This window comes from Spinacia oleracea, chromosome 1, assembly GCF_020520425.1.
Source record: "Spinacia oleracea cultivar Varoflay chromosome 1, BTI_SOV_V1, whole genome shotgun sequence".
Classification (NCBI taxonomy): Eukaryota; Viridiplantae; Streptophyta; class Magnoliopsida; order Caryophyllales; family Amaranthaceae; genus Spinacia; species Spinacia oleracea.
In genome coordinates, this window is record NC_079487.1 from 9746507 (window position 1) to 9763626 (window position 17120).

The 17120-nt window shown below is 33.8% G+C and overlaps 1 protein-coding gene across 1 annotated transcript; it reads left to right on the forward strand.

Annotated features, from left to right (window-relative positions):
* The first annotated feature begins 3851 nt into the window (after positions 1 to 3851).
* On the forward strand, positions 3852 to 5050 carry LOC110787846 (protein FAR1-RELATED SEQUENCE 5-like). The gene is made up of 2 exons (XM_021992487.2): positions 3852 to 4398; positions 4482 to 5050. Exons 1-2 carry the CDS (start codon positions 3852 to 3854, stop codon positions 5048 to 5050), a joined length of 1116 nt encoding a protein of 371 aa, XP_021848179.2.
* The last annotated feature ends 12070 nt before the right edge of the window (positions 5051 to 17120 follow it).

Below are 17120 nucleotides of genomic sequence, written 5' to 3' on the forward strand. Positions count from 1 at the left end.
TAAGTAATTGTCCAATTTATACGTAGTAGTATATGTTCAATATTTATTGTATAATAGTCAAACTTGTTAGAATACTAATTCGTGTGATAGTCAAATATTATGAATAAGTAATACCTACTTCATTATTTTAATATTATAGAATATTTTACTTAAATATCTAGATATCTTCAACTAAAACATGTGGATGAAAATCTTTTGCCACATTATCCTTTTATTTTCATCCCACTAAAAAGTACAACTATTAAATATAATAATATACAACATTGAATCATTATACATAGCTTACAAGAAAAAAAATGTAACCTATATACTAAGGAGTATTTGATTGTGTACTTCGTATTAAACAAGCAAGTCGATGTATGCAATATATCTTGCCGAGGAACGTCCTACATACTACGGAGTATTTAGTTGATAGCATTTTGAACATATTTAAATATGTAGTTTACAAATAATAGTATCGGTGAAATTAAAATATAACTATTACAAATGAAACTTATTAAATGATCGTTTCAAGAATTCTTTTAAGAAAAATGTATAAAATGAAATATATCTTACCGAGTATATAAAATTGGTATGTGCTTCCTCAAAACACTATAAAAAATATGACCAAATTCAAATTCTACAATCGGTGGACAATTTTTTATAGTCATGTATGTATTACTTTTGTCAATTTTGAAAATATTTTTATTACCATAGTCTAAAGAAAAAATTATCGTACTTCTTTACTCCTTCACAAGTCTAATTTTTACTATCATATTTGTAAATATTTTGGTTGCGGTTATTTTTTTTTTATAGCAATACCCCACATTAAAATGAAGAAAAAATAAAATAACATTCTTATATTACAACAATCTAAAATTAACTAGGAAACTAAACGAAAGGAAATTTGACTAATTTAGAAATGTAAGTATATGAAGCTCTTCATTATAAATTATTAACTGTATATGAATATCCAACTAAGGTAGTGTTCTCTTCACCTGAATTTGACTTATCTTATCTTATCTTATCTTATTGGCCTTGAACTTATCTTATTTTATCTTATCTTATCTTATCTTATCTTATTGACCCTTATCTTATCTTATCTTATCTGAACTTATTGACCCTTATTTTATCTTATCTTATCTTATCTTATCTTATCTTATTGACCCTTATCTTATCTTATCGATCTTATTGACCCTTATCTTATCTTATTGGAACTTATAGTATTACCTTATGTAATATTTATCTTATCTTATCTTATCTTATCTTATCTTATCTTATTGACCCTGAACTTATCTTATCTTATCTTATCTAATCTTATTGACCCTGAACTTATCTTATCTTATCTTATCTTATTTTATCTTATCTTATCAGACCTGAAATAAGTGAAAATAAGGTGAAGAGAACAGAGCCTAAGTGATGGATGAAAATGAATATATATATATATATATATATATATATATATATATATATATATATATATATATATATATATATATATATATATATATATATATATATAGAGAGAGAGAGAGAGAGAGAGAGAGGGGCTCCCGTAAGAACATTTCTTACGGTGAGAACACTTCCTTACGGTAAGAACACTCTCTAAACCGTAGGATCAAATCTAATCTAACTGCTGAGATTTGTCCATTACTAATGGCAAGTTTTGTAATTTTGCTGAAGATTTTTTTTGTTTCCTTTTTTTCTGCGATTTTTTTCTCTCTCTAATTTTTTCTCCTCTTTCTCTCTCCTTTTCTCGCGCAGCCATTGTCAATCGAGTTCAATCGAACACGAAGGAAACAAATCGGATTTCGTTCAAATTCTTCATCAAATTAATTATAACTTCTGCGTTTTACCTTATTTATCGGAATTCGACTTCAAATATAGTTCATTATTCTCAATCGATCGATTTTGTTCATCAAATTTTTCCAAGAATTTTCTGCAATTGTCGAAGGTATGTGAGGTCTAATTAAACTTATTTATGTTTTTGTTTGTTTATGTTATTCTATTTATGTGAATTCGACTTTTGTTTTTGTTTTTCGAATCATATTTGTTTTGATTGTTGTTTTGATTATGAACTTTTTTGTAATTTGATTTTCACTCGATTTCTAGTTTTTAATGTTTTCAAATTGTTTCTGTTTGATTTTGTGTTAGTTTTTTGTTGTTTTTTTGGATTTAATCTCTAATAATTCTTAATTTTTATTTTTCAGGTTATTTGTGCTCTGTTTTTATTTTTTATGGCTACCTCTGAAGTTGATGTGTTATCTCATGCTTCTAGTTCATCAGTTACTCAATAAGGTATGATTTAATTCTCGCCCTGATAGTTGATGATGTTCTAATTTTTTTTTTCAATCATGTTCTAAAAATATCTTCTTATGTTCTTTACATCTTATTCATTTGTCTGTACTCTTATTCATATTGCAACATTATTATTTTTATGTTATAACTATTTGTTTTTATGTTCTGTACTTTTTTTTGCACCTTTGTGAATTTTAATTTCATTTTCTAAAGTTTTTATTTCATGTTCTAAATTTTTGGTTTTATGTTCTGCACATTTTATGCATTGTTCTGAACTTTTATTTTATTTTATTTTATTTTGTGCAGTTGGAATTATTATTAATGAACCATCAAGTTCTTCTGTTGGTACTCCTAGAGTGTTTACTTCATTGAGTCCTAGTGGTACTAGAGAATGGGTTCCTTCTTTCTTCGAGGAGTAAAACCTATTGTCGGAATGAATTTTAAAGATCTTGAGGAAGGCTTATCTTTTTATAAAGCTAATGCTACTGCTTCAGGTTTCACTTCTAGAAAAAGCACTACTACAAGAAGGAAGAAGACTGGTGTAGTTGCATTCCAGTATGTTGTATGCAATAAAGAAGGTTTTAAGGCGCCTCGTAAGCCTATGTTGGATGGTGTTGAAGAAAAATCAAACAAGGCTCGGTGTACACGAAGGAAAATGCTTACTCGTGTTGGTTGTGGGGCTCAAATGTGTATGAAAAACATTAATGGTTCATATGTTGTGACATATTTCAAAGAAGAACATAATCATCCCCTATACACTCCTGGTTGTGCTAAATTTCATAAACATGGGAGGAAAATGACTCTTTTGCATAAGAAGATTATTATTGATAATTCAAAGGTGTTTTTTATTCTTGTGTTCTAATGTTTCCTTCCTGTGCTCTAATATATTTTGTGTGTGCTCTAAATTGTGTTCTCTGTTTTCTTTCACAGGTTAACATTGGTCCAGTGAAGGCCTTTAGAATAATGAAGGAGTTAACTGGATCTTATATATGACAATCTTGGTGCATCAAAGCAAGATTTCAAAAAATTTCAGAGAGATTTGGAGGCATTAATTGAAGGATCTGATGCACAAATGTTTATCAACAACTTTCAAAATAAAAAGTTATTATGGAGTGCGTTCTTTTTTTATTATGAGTTAGATGAAAAAGGTCAACTCTGCAGAGCATTTTGGGTAGATCCTATTTGTAGAAAGAATTATGCTCTTTTTGCAGATATGGTTTCATTTGATACCGCATTTAAAACAAATAGGTAATATTTTATTGTTTATGCCTTATGTTCTAAACTTTTTGTTGTTATGTTCTAAACTGTTCTATTTTTACTAGGTATAATATGATATTTGGGCCATTTACTGGAGTTGATCACCATAAAAAGTGTATTACTTTTGTTGCTGCCCTTATTTCTAATGAGGATATAGTGTCTTTCGAGTGGGTTTTTAGAACATTTGTGAAGGCAATGGGTGGTAATGAGGCTCTTTGTTTGATTATTGGTGAAGATCCTGCAATGAAAGTTGCTTTTCCTAAAGTATTTCGTTCTACATGTGGCATCGGTTTTGCATGTGGCATATTATGAAAAAGATGCCTGAGAAAGTGTGCCGTGATCTTGCACCAGATTTTGACTTTCTACAAAAGATTTCCAAAGCTGTTTGGAGTGTAGAGATTGAACCGACTGAGTTTGAAGAGAGGTGGGCTAAGGTTATTAGTGAATTTAAGTTGGAAAACCATGATTGGTTGTTGCAGATTTATGATAAGCGTGAAATGTGGATTCCGGCTTATTTTAGGGATTTATTCTTGTGTCGTATAATGAGAACTACATCTAGGTCAGAGAGTGAGAATAACTTTTATACTAAGTTTACTAATGCACATCTTACCTTTGTTGAATTTTATATGAGATTCGAAAGTGCATTAGATGCTCAACGCCATACTCAAGGTGAAAATGATAATTCTTCTAAACATAAACATCCTGAGTGTAAGACACGTTCTGCCATAGAGAAATTTGCTTCTGAAGTGTACACGACAACTGTTTTTTATGAGTTCCAAGATGAGGTGGAATCAGCTCTTTTCTCTTGTGGTCTTGGTGATTTTAAGAAAGAATTTGGATTGGAAGTTTATACTATTGGAGAAGGTTGTCGTTCCGCAAGTTTCATGTTCTTTTTAATGTTGAAACATTGGATACTAATTGTTTATGCAAGTCATTTGAAAGGCAAGGGATTCCTTGTAGGCATATGGTTTGGGTTTGGAAGGCAAAACATATTCACAAAATTCCTGAGGCTTATGTGCTTAATCGATGGTGTATAATGGCATGTAAGAAGCCGATTTTTGATTTAGAAGGGAATGAGTTGGAGCAATGTGTTCAACATGTAGATAGGAAGAGATTGTTGAATGATTTGTGGTGTGAAATTCACTCTGGTGTGAGTTTGGCCCAAGGGAATGAATTGACAATTAGTGCTCTTGTGGACAATCTTCGTTCATTGAGGTTAGATTTGGAATCCCAAAGTAGTATTGTTGATGGATCGAGTGGTAGTGTTTCTAGCAAAGCTCAAGATATTGAATTTCTTATTGGAGCTAGTGTGCCTACTGAAATTCTGATCAAACCGCCTAAAGTTTCAAAGAACAAAGGTACCGGGGTTCATGTTCAAGGTAGTGGAAGTGATAAACCGTTGAAGAGTGATAAAGAAAAAGTTGTTGAACAAAGTCAGAAGAAGAATAGGTTGTGTAAAGGATGTAAGAAGATGGGTTACCATGATATTCGTAATTGTCCCGAAAAAGAGAAGTAAAAATGTGAGTAATATTTCTTTTTTAAACAAAATATTGCCTGGTTTAAGTTTTCATTTTATTATGTTCTAAAATATGTTGCCTTGTGTTCTAATGTTTTGTATTTATGTTCTAGTTATGTTCTGTTTGTTTTTTGTTCTGTTTTTTATTATATTTAATACTAATGTGTTTAATATATTTCAATATGTGTTTGATTCTTCAGGGGTTTCTATGTTTTGGTTCTTAATATTTTAATGTTCCAGAAGAGAGGCCTTGTGTTCTATATTCAGGTACTGTAAGTTCTATTATTTTCCCTTTTTTTTCTTTTTTTTTCCTTTTTTTAAAATATTAATGTCAATGATTTTTTTTTCCAGGTACTGAATTATTAATGATAATTCACTGACTTCATTGGAAGACAAATACTTTATCTTTTTTTTATTTACTTATTGTATATTATAAGTTATTTGTTTTTAGAATACAATTGTTATTTTACAGTTGACATTTATTACCTTGTAAGTTTTTTATTCGTTTTTTATGAAATATTCATTTAATATATGAATTTCTGGTTTATTTAATATCGTAAGTTTAAAGTTCGTCTTCAGTATTAGGATTTAACTCTGTATATTTTATAGACTTCTTATCCCTTAGAACATGTTCTTGTCATTTTAGAACATTAGTATTGTGTTTTAGAACATGTCCAATTAGAATTTTATATTTCAATATTATTTTACATATGACTACTATGTGTTCAAAATATTCTTTTGTGTATCCGAATTTTGTATTAGAACATATTTTACAATGTTTAGAACTTGCCAATTTATCTTTTGAAACATGGTAAATTAATAGTAAATAAACATTCATAGAACCCATAATAAATCAATATTTTATAAATCAACACATTGAAATATTTTCCAACAAAACACACGGAAGTCAACACACATAATGTTATCCAAATAATATCCAGAATACGTAACCTTGTTTCAAATTAAAACAGCAACACAGAAATTATAATCAAACTACATTTAAGTCAGAGTTTTATATATGACAATTCTACTGTAATCATATTTAAACTAATCCATCCTCATTTCTTTCTTCCATCTCCTTGACTTCACATAAATCTCATGATGCACGTCATTTAGCTTTGATGATAATATCTTCCCACAATATTCTACCCTCAGTCTTTGGAGTGTTTCAATCTGCAATTAACAAAAAAACACATTAGAAACATCTTTTTTGACTTGAAAGTACAATATTGTGGGAAAAATATGTTTTTCATCTGAGTTTTCTGTTATTTCTGTTGTTTAGTGGTTGTTTGTTCTGTTTTGTTTCTCTGTTTTTTTGATGTATCATGTTCTAAAACAGAGTGTCTATGTTTTAATTTGTGTCACACGTGTTCTAAACTATTTATCTTATGTTTTAATGAATTGATATTGAAAAAAATTATACTTACATTGTCTTTCTCAAGGCCACAATCCCATTTTTCTGCATCTTCTCTCTTGTATGTCTCCATGTGCCCCGTCAAAAAAACTCCACAATCATTCTTGTTGGTTAGGCTTCTCCATGTAATTTTTTTGTTCGTGTTTTGAATGAATCCACATAGTCTGTGCTTTCAATCTTGTCCAAATGGCAGAAAATTTTGGCAAATCCTCTCAAGTGAGTAAGAAAAAAAATATTAATTGCAATTTTTTTTATTATATTTTATAATTAAAATGATAGAATAATATAATGTATTACCATTTGTTTTGGTTCATTTCCATATTTCTCGAAAAACGAAATCTTTGTAGGCAATGGTCTGTTATCGATGAGATCAAGTTTGCTTTCCAAGAAATTCACGCAAAGTAGGTAGAAGTGTGCTCCATTTACAACAAGCATGAATACCTGTTCAGTAAAATAGATGTTAGTGTCAGGTCCTATGTTCATATTATCCAACAGTTTAAACTCAAATAAATCCAACAGGTTCTATGTTCATGTTCTAATCATTCCTTAACAAGTTCTAATCTTTAATTCATTATGTTTTAATTTTACTCTATAATGTTTTAAAGATTTTTATCAAGTATAAGTTTACATCTTACCAGTTGGATATGTTTGAAGCTGTCCACTCCAGCATGTTTCATCTCTTCTTCCATCCTTGTAAACAGAAATTCCATCATCGCTTCTTGCGTATCCTTTGCATTGAAATACTTGTTCGAGCACAGTACAAGCTGGAAAATTAAGTTCAGTGTTACATTTCATTGGTGATAAGTTATTCATACAAAATTTAAATGTAATACACTTACGTAAATTTGTGTGGAGAAAAAGAATCTGTCTGTTTTTTCTACACTCCTCCTTCTGTTTTCGATGTTCAGGATATATGAATATGCATCAATAATGTTGTTCACCACATGTTCCTTGTCTGCAAGAGTCTGCATATCCTCTCTAGTGACTGTGTTTACGGTGTCATCATATATGATTTCCCTATAAATGATAGTTGTTATTAATTAGTAGAACAAATAGAAGAAATGTTCAAATTACATTAATAGACATGTACTTTAAAACATACATCTTATCTCCTTCAGCAAACGCATACTCTGCCAGCTTCTGATAACTTTCTTCCATGTTCTTGAATTTGCTTTCATTTTCAATCATGAAAGGAGACCTTAAGTTCCATGGAAGTTTATCCACATTCCTTTTTTCCCTTCCTCCCTTTGTTTCCATGATATTTTCTTTGTCCCTATTTAACACAATAGTATATATTTATTATTAAAAGCAGTTTTATTAAACATGGAATCTATGTTCTAATTTCTAAGGCACATGTTCTAAATACTCTTCTTCATGTTCCAAAATAACATGTTAACTTTTATTTTCAAATAGAAAGAATTGTGTTATTTTGAAGTCTTTAAAATATTTGTTTATAAATATATTTTTTCAAAACAAAGGAATCTATGTTCCAATTTCTAAGTGACATGTTCCAAATAATCTTCTTCATGTTCCAAAATAATATGTTTACTTTTTTTTTTAACTAGAAAAAATTGTGTTATTTTGAAGTCTTTAAAATATTTTTTTATAAAAATATTTTTTTTAAATACATAATTTTTCAAAAAATGCCATCCAAAATTCATTAATACAATTACTTCTAAACAAGGGGATCTATGTTCCAATTTCTAAGGCACATGTTCCAAATATTCTGCTTCATGTTCCAAAATAACATGTTAACTGTTATTTTCAACTAGAAGGAATTGTGTTATTTTGAAGTATTTAAAATATTTTATTATCAATATATTGTTTTCAAAATACATAATTTTTCAAAACATCCTATCCAACATACATTAATACAATAAATTTACCCTTGCATCTTTTCCTTGCCCTTTTGTTTTGCATCTCCAGCGTTAAGATTTTCCTCGCGTTCCACAGCTGCTGCATCAGCCATTTTCATCAAATTATCAGAAGCCGACTCATCTTCCCTCTGTTTTGGTGAATCTGGGGTAACAATGTTATGCTCTGGAATTTCAGCCTTTTGTTCTTGATTGATTGGTGAGGGAGATAGTAAGGTGAAGCTTGTGTATTTTGCAATTGCGATCCTAGTGGCTTCTAGTGTTTTATTTGATGTAGTTTTAGTGGCATGATTCATGATTTCAGGCTCGGAAGGACTTTCAGGATCTGGGCTTGGCGTTCTAAATCTGAACTGTGGAGTTGGTATATCTAGCCTTGGAGTAATGAACTCCTCTGGATTCTCCAATGCTTCTCGTATTTGTGCTTCTCTAGGAGTGGTTTGAATCTTCTCTTAATTAGCTCTTTGCTCATAATACATATTCCATGTATTTTCCATTAATATATCCAACTCCTCCATGAATCAAGGCTCGTCAAACAGATGTTGATCCTGGCTTAGAATTGATGGGGTTTTGTTTTCTGGCTCTTCTTCATCTTTGTTTTGGCTCAGCTTCTGTTTCTTAGAGGTGTACTTGATCCAAATGTTTTCAACTAGGCTGTGCATTTTGTCTGTTGTATCCGCCTCGTTAAACATTTCATGCGCTTTGTCTAGCATGTTGTACATCTGGCTGACATTGGAAGCAAGCATCTTTGCCAATGTACTAAATTTTTCCAAAAATTCCTACAATGTTGTAAACAATATACTAATATATTATTTTATTTCAAATTTTCTATTTAGGACATATAATTCTATTTTAGTTTTTAAGATAGTCAAATTTAGAACATATGCACAATTAATTAGAACACACACTAGAATGTTTAGAACATTAGACAAACATAAGTATTATGAATATTTAAAACTTAGAACACAAGTATAGTCAACTTTAGAACATATGCACAATTAATTAGAACACACACTGGAATGTTTAGAACATTAGACAAACATAAGTATTATGAATATTTAAAACTTAGAACACAAGTACATATAATTGGATTATTACTTTAAAATTTTAGAACATTATAGAAACTTCAGTATAAAGAATATTGAAAACTTGGAACATAAGCATACATAATTAGAACATTAACTGGAAAGGTTAGAACAATTGAGAAGTATAAGAATAATCATGTAATGTATGTGTTTCAACCCTTTACTAACATGTTCCAAATATTTCTAGTTTTTGTGTTTTAGGATTTTTTAATATGTTCTAAAGACTTCTTGTGCATGTTCCAATTTTTTCTTCTCGTGTTCTAAATTTCATTTGTATGAGTTCTAAGTATGTTTTAATATGTTCTAAATTAATGTTCTTACCATCATTTCAGTTTTTGAATTTGAAGAACTTCCTGCCATATTTGTTGCTTCTGTTGCTTTTGGGATTTCTGGATTGGGCACAGCATTTTCCGGGACATTTGGTTCAGCACTTGGTTGATCTCCTATGCGATCCAGCACTATACCTTGTCCAAATCCTCTTGTCTTCTCGATGGCAATTCTTTATGTCATTCTCTTTCTATTCCACACTGATAAAAGTGGGATTTCCCTTGGTACTTGTTGTCCTCCTCTTTGTAATCGATCAAAGTACAACACCTGTTCATATCATGTCAATGTTTATTGTTTTTGTACAACATATTAAGTAACTTTTAAAACAACATTAAAAAAGGGAAACAGAAATAGAGAAACGGGTAGAGGTCCCGTATAGAAAGATGTTCCTGATTTCTTCCAATGTTTGTACACAAACGTGCTCCAATCCAGATTAGCAATCGTGTTTGTTTTCATACAGCTGTACATGAACATGATGTATTCATTGCGTACAGGTTTGTGGTTGATCTCATACAGGAGTTCACTGCAGCAATAATGAAGTTCTAAATGAATTCATTGCGTACAGGTTGACTCATCAGGTCCTTTATTCTAGCAATTAGTGGCAAGTTTGTTGGGCTTCCTTTCCTCAATTTAAAACTTCTCCTCCATGTTGCTAAGAACGCTATGTAATTATCATCAATATCCTCATTTTCTGTCTCCACAACTTCTTCCCCTCCCAATGGTACACCATACACTTGATGAACGTCTTCAGGTGTGACAAATATTTCACCACTTCCTGGCAGAACGATTGACTGTCGGTCTACATTCGAGCTCATCACGATGTAATCTGCCAAAGCTGAATTATGATTTGCCATGCTGAGACTCAGAAATCCCCCAAATCCAATTTTCTTGATAGCTTCCTTGTGCTCGTCAAACATTTTCTTGATAAGTTCAATCAATTGTGTTGGTGGAATTTTCTGATACAAGACCACCTTTTTCTTTTTCTTTGCAATAATTGGCATTGTATCCTCATCAATCTCCAAAAGCTCCAGATCATCATCATCATCCTCTTCGATTGTCCTTAATTTTCCCTTGCTTTTTTCAGCTTTTGTCACAATCTGTAATAAAAACATTTAGAACATATTATGAGGAATAATAGAACATACCATTCATATATTAGAGCATGTAAACATATTTCATATTACAAGAATATAGGATTTTAACTAATTTAATTATGTTCATTTATATATTAGAACATAAGGTATTACTTTGTTTTAAATTCTTAAATCATCAGGTAGATATTTTTTTCTATTATGTTCTAATTAATTTTACACATGTTTTAATTAATCATGCATGTGTTCTAATTATTACTAATATGTTCTAAGTCAGTGTACACATGTTTGTATTAATCATGCTTCTGTTCTAATTCAATGAACACATGTTTATTTTTTTTGATAAGTAAGATTAAGCTTCCATTAGCAAAAAAAAGTAACCAGATTTACAACTTAGGCTAAACTCCCCCAAAAGGAGCTAAAAACACAACCAAAAAACATGGCAGACAACCATGAGTAAGCACCCATGCTACACAGACACACTATACATAAATTCTATCTTGCCACCAAGTATTCACACTACTATTGAGCCTAGGAATTCCCAACTGCTGCATTCTACCAATAACACTACTCTTTATGAAACTAACTGTATGGTTCACTGTGGGAAGTTTCTGGTTCCAGAGGACTTCATTTCTTGCTTTCCAAATGGTGTACACTGTTGCATTGAGTGCAGCATACATCACATGCTTCTGAAACCTACATCCCCTACTCTTCTAGTTTATCCATCTGACAAGGGCCATATACTTGGCAATGTGTATTGGAATACCCAACCACTTCTTCACCTCTAAAAGACATTTCCTGCTATAAACACAGTCAAAGAACAAGTGCTTATGAGTCTCCTCATGACTCTCACAGATGAGACAATCTTTGGTATCACATACACCAAATCTACACAATCTGGTTCTTGTATGCAATCTTCCTTGCAGGATCAACCACCATATGACTCTAGTTTTGGGAATCGAAGATCTGTTCCAAACTGCACTACACCAGGAAACAAATTGTTTGTGTTGAATTAGTTGTTGATACACCTTCTTCACAGAGTAAAAAGGCATTGCATCCATAGCATTCTCATCATAATGTAGTTTCAAGACATTTTTAACCTCACATATCTTTCTCCAATACCAACCACTGTCAGCCCTTGGCTGATACTCCCACCAATTACCTCCTTTAACATAGATGGCATTCACCCATCTCACCCACAAAGAATCCTGCTTCTTAGCTATGGCCCAAACATATTTACCCAAAGCAGCAATGTTTCAAACTTGGATGTTTCTGATTCCTAAACCCCCTTCCTTCTTCTCAGAGCACACTTTCTCCCAAGCCACATACCCTGGTTTTGAACTAAAATAAGTGCCTTGCCATAAGAAAGCTCTGCAATTGGAGTCCACTGTATGCAGCACATACTTGGGCAAGACAAACACCTGAGCCCAATAAGAATGAATACTCATGAGGACAACATTGATAAGAGTGATTCTACCAGCAAAAGAGAGGTTTCTTGAGCTCCAAATTTGGATTCTAGCCAACATTTTTTCCACTAGACATTCACAATCTGCATTGGTGATTCTCTTGAAATAGATTGGAACCCCCAAGTATCTAAATGGAAAGGAACCAATAGTAAAACCAGAGAGGTCCACCACCTGTTGAATCACCTCTTTCTGCATGCCAGCACAATAAATAGCTAATTTCTGGATATTGGCCTTCAAACCAGATGTATTAGAGAAAAGCTTGAAACACTGAAGGAGCATAGTGATGGAAAGCAAGTCACCTTTACAGCAAAGAATGAGATCATCAGCAAAGCACAAGTGGGTGAGCTTAGTGGTTCAGCACCTAGGAAGAAATTTAAAATTCTTCTCCATACCTACCTTTAGTAAAGTTCTGGACAGGTATTCCATACACACCACAAACAGGAGGGGAGACAGAGGATCACCCTGTCTAAGTCCCCTCTTTGATGCAAAAAAACCATGGTGTGATCCATTAACCATAAGGGAAAACATGGGTGTAGTGACACAGATCATAATCCAGTTCACAAACTGAATAGGAAATCCTAACCCAAGCAACATCTCCTTTAGGAATTCCCATTCTATAGTATCATATGCCTTCTGCATATCCAGCTTGATCAAACAACTAGGGGGGCATTCTTTCTCCCATACTGCCTTATTACCTTTTGACACATCATGATGTTATGCATAATAAATCTCCCATGTACAAAGGCACCCTGGTTTTCAGCAATCGGGCAAGGGAGAACATTTCTCATTCTCTCACACAACATTTTAGTGATACACTTATAGATGACATTACAGCAAGATATGGGTCTAAATTCAGTAACACTGGAATGGCATTTGATTTAGGGATCAATGTGATGGCAGTTGTGTTAATTTCTTTTAATAGCTTACCAGTCTTGAAAAAATCAAGCACAGCAGCAGTTATATCTTTCCCAACAATGTGCCAATTCTCTTTGAAAAAGTGGCTACCAAAACCATCAGGTCCTGGGGCCTCATCTCCATCAATAGAGAACATGGCACTCTTCACTTCCTCCCCAGTGAAAGCCATAACCAGTTGTTGCCCGTGAGTTTGATCCAGAACAGGACCCACATTAAAAATATCTAGCATAATCTGGCTTCTATTAGCACTAGCAGAACCAAGCAACATCTGATAATATTCTAAAAAAGCATTATTGACTGCAGTAGCTTGATTCACCCACTAACCATGCATATCATGAATTGAATACACAGAGTTGTGCATTACCCTCGCTCTTATGCTTTTATGAAATAAAGCACTATTCTCATCACCCTCCTTAATCCACCTCTCATTAGCTTTCTTCCTCAAGTAAGACAAGTAAGCTGCATGAGTCACTCTATACTTGCTTGCTGCATCAGCTTCCTTATCTGCTAGTCCCCTATCACCAGGTTGGTTATGCAACTCCTTTTGGCATTGATGTAACTCATTGAAAGCTTTCAAGTCAGCTACATGGATGTCATTAAACCCCTCCTTGTTCAGCTGCCTAAATGCCCCTTTTAATCTTTTCAGCTTCTGCACCACCTTATACATCAGTGTACCAGCATCATCCTTCTTCCAGTTACTAGCAACAAGATCTTCATACCCCTCAGCCATTTTCCACATGTCAAAATACCTGAATGGTCTTTTAGCATTGTGAGTGGGGTAGACAGAAACCACCATAGGGAAATGATCAAACATTCCCTCAGACAAGAACTCAGCTACATCACTGGGAAACAGTTGAACCCACACATCAATTTCCATCACCCTATCTATTTTAGAGAAAACCCTAGCATCACCAGCCTGCTTGTTACTCCATGTGTAAAAATGACCTGCAGCCTTAATGTCCTCCATTCCACAAACATTTACACAGTTCCTAAACTCCACCATCTCCTGGTGTCTAACAGGGGACCCCACTCTCTCATCCACATTCAACACACAGTTGAAATCACCCATGGCCACCCAAGGTTTGGTACAGTTTATCCCAATATCACACAAATCTTTCCACAATTCTTCTCTTCCAGACTGTTGATTAAAGGCATAGATAAAAGTGCACATGAACTCATTTTTGCCCCCCCTTGGACACACAAGACAGTGAATCATTTGGCTAGACATGCCCAACACTGTCAGATTAAAAGAGTTGGGATTCCAAGCCACAATAACTCTCCCCCCTTACACATACTACTATTTGAGGTGAAGCACCACCCACTAAACATATTAATATACAAGGCCCCAAGTTTATCAATAGGCACCTTGGTTTCCAGGAGACCAACAACACCAGCACCATGAGATTGAAACAAAGCTCTCACCTCATTTTGCTTTTTCAGTGTGTTAATCCCCCACACATTCTAACAGATAATCCTATCCATTGCACCCAGAGGAGTTCCCTCCTCCAGCTACATGAACCTGGTTGTCATCACCCATAACACTTCTCTCATCTATTTCCCCCCTAACACCTGGAACTGATTAGCAGTATTGACCCTCATAGGTCTTGACATGGCTCTTCTTCTTGAGTTCATCACAGGAGTAAACCTCTCTGCATCTGTATTATCAATCTCCTCACCAGTACTCCTACTATGCACCTCTCCAGTGGTAGCGATCACTACCCTAGTGTTCCTGCTGATCACCCCACCAGTGTTAACATTCACCACACCAGTGTTAGCATTATTTTGTCTTAGAACCCACACCCTTTTCCCAGTAGCTTTCCTACATTTGGCCACATCATGACCAACCCCTTTACAGTGAGCACATACTATTGGTCTCCATTCATACTCCACCCTTACCTCCATTAACTCCTTCCTCTCATTGATAAACTTAATTGTTTCAGGGAAGGACTGCTCAACCAAGACCTCAATCTGAACCCTTGCAAATTGGAGTTTATCCCTTTTTGCAGTGGCATTATCAACATGTTTTATCACTCCCAACCTCCCCACAATCTTGCTAAGGATTCTCTCACCCCAGTATTTGAAGTCCAGTTGGTGTAATTTAACCCAAATAGGGACAGATCTCAAGTCCTCTTTCGTAAAATCCATATCCTGGATCTCAAGTCCTCTGGTGGAAGCCAAAACTTCATCCCTCCTATCCATTGTAGTAAAACAAACTAGGTATACCCCCTTTGCAGCCAAAACCACCTTGTCCACTCCTTTATTCCTCCAGATTCGTCGAAAAAAACCTTCCATGACATGGCTTGGTGGATTAGCACCAACTACATACAACATAATAGCAGAGTTCCAGTAGTCAACCTCCTCCTGAATATCCTCCATCTCAATCGTAACGCAGTCCTCTGTTTCTATGTGATTAATCGGTGACGATGAATTATTTGTTTTAACATGGGAATTATGTGTATGAACTTGATTATTATTGGCCACAGTATCAAAATCCGCATTCAAATCCCCCCTAATTTCCCGAAAATGTAAGTTCGGCAATGGCGAAGCATTGCCTTCAATTTCATCCACCCATGGAATTGGGGTCGAACGTGAGTGAACGGTGGACAACCACTCTAAAAACGATCTCCTCGTCGCAGATTGAAGTCGCAAATCATTCAGCGCAGCAGTTGGTGAAAGGATTTCACCAAAACCCCCATCACCAACAATCTGGGTATCAATGTTCAACAGGTCCAAATGCTCCATTCCATCACTGATATCCTCCAAGATCTTCTCGGAAGGTCCCTTTGATTGAGTATTAGCTTGATCCTGGTTCGATGTAGTTGCTTTCATCCGAGCTTTAGCTTTCCTAGCCATGGCGTCACTGCTAAGCAGGAGAGGAAAACTAGAGAGAGAAACGCGCGAACCTGAGAAGAAGAAATGAACACAAGTTTTAATTAATCTATCTTGTGTTCTAATTATTTTAATATGTTCCATTTTTTATGCCTTTTTTTACCATTTTCTTATTTATTCTAGTTTATTATCATGAAATATTAATATTGCAAATTTTATTTGTAATTGTTGTCTTTTTCTCTTGTTCAACGGCTTTTCTTCCTCTTCCTCTTGTTCTTCTTCTTCTTTCTCCACTTCATAATTTTCATCATCTTCCTGATCTTCTTCAGCGATCTCAGAGTCTTCTTTCTTCACTGTTTTACGGGATTTTCTCCCAATTCTCTTTCTAGCTTCCTTTACGATCTCTCCCTCTTCCTCCTCTTCTTCAACAATCTTTTCAGATTCTTGCACCCTTAAGGTTCTTCGGGCTGGAGTTCTTGTTCCCAAGGCCTTTACGATCTCTCCCTTTTCCTCCTCTTCTTCAACAACCTTCTCAGATTCTTGCACCCTTAAGCTTCTTCGGGTTGGTGTCCTTGTTCCCAAGGGCTTTGCTGCCTTCTTCTGTACCACTCCCTTTATTCTTTTTGCAACTGCTTTGTCATCCTTTTCTTCTTCCTTTTTTGTTGTTGCATTCTTCTACTTTTTTGTTCTTTTCTTTGGTGGTTGTGTCCTTGCCACTCTGAATTGACTAATCAGTGTATCATCATCTGTTTCTTCATCGTATTTTTCCACCAGATCTTCTACTTCTTTTTCAATGATAAGTGCTTTAGACCTTGTCTTTGGTTTCTTTTCATTTTTCTTGGAACAGATACAACAATTTCATCTCTGTTTTCATCTTCTTCATTAACTTTCTCCCCGTTAAACAGTAAAAATGAAGTAGAATTTATATTAGAACATTATTTGTTATTGTGTTCTAAATTTTTAATTCATAATCAGATAAACTACTCTTATGTTCTAATTTAGTTAATACATGTTTTAATTAATTAGTCATGTGTTCTAATTATATTTTATATGTTTAAATTAAGTTTACTCA

Coding starts and splice junctions, on each gene's coding strand:
- LOC110787846 (XM_021992487.2), top strand. CDS start 3,852: ATGCCTGAGAAAGTGTGCCGTGATCTTGCACCAGATTTTGACTTTCTA. Junction 4,399..4,481: donor AGTTTATACTATTGGAGAAG/GTTGTCGTTCCG, acceptor TTGAAAGGCAAG/GGATTCCTTGTAGGCATATG.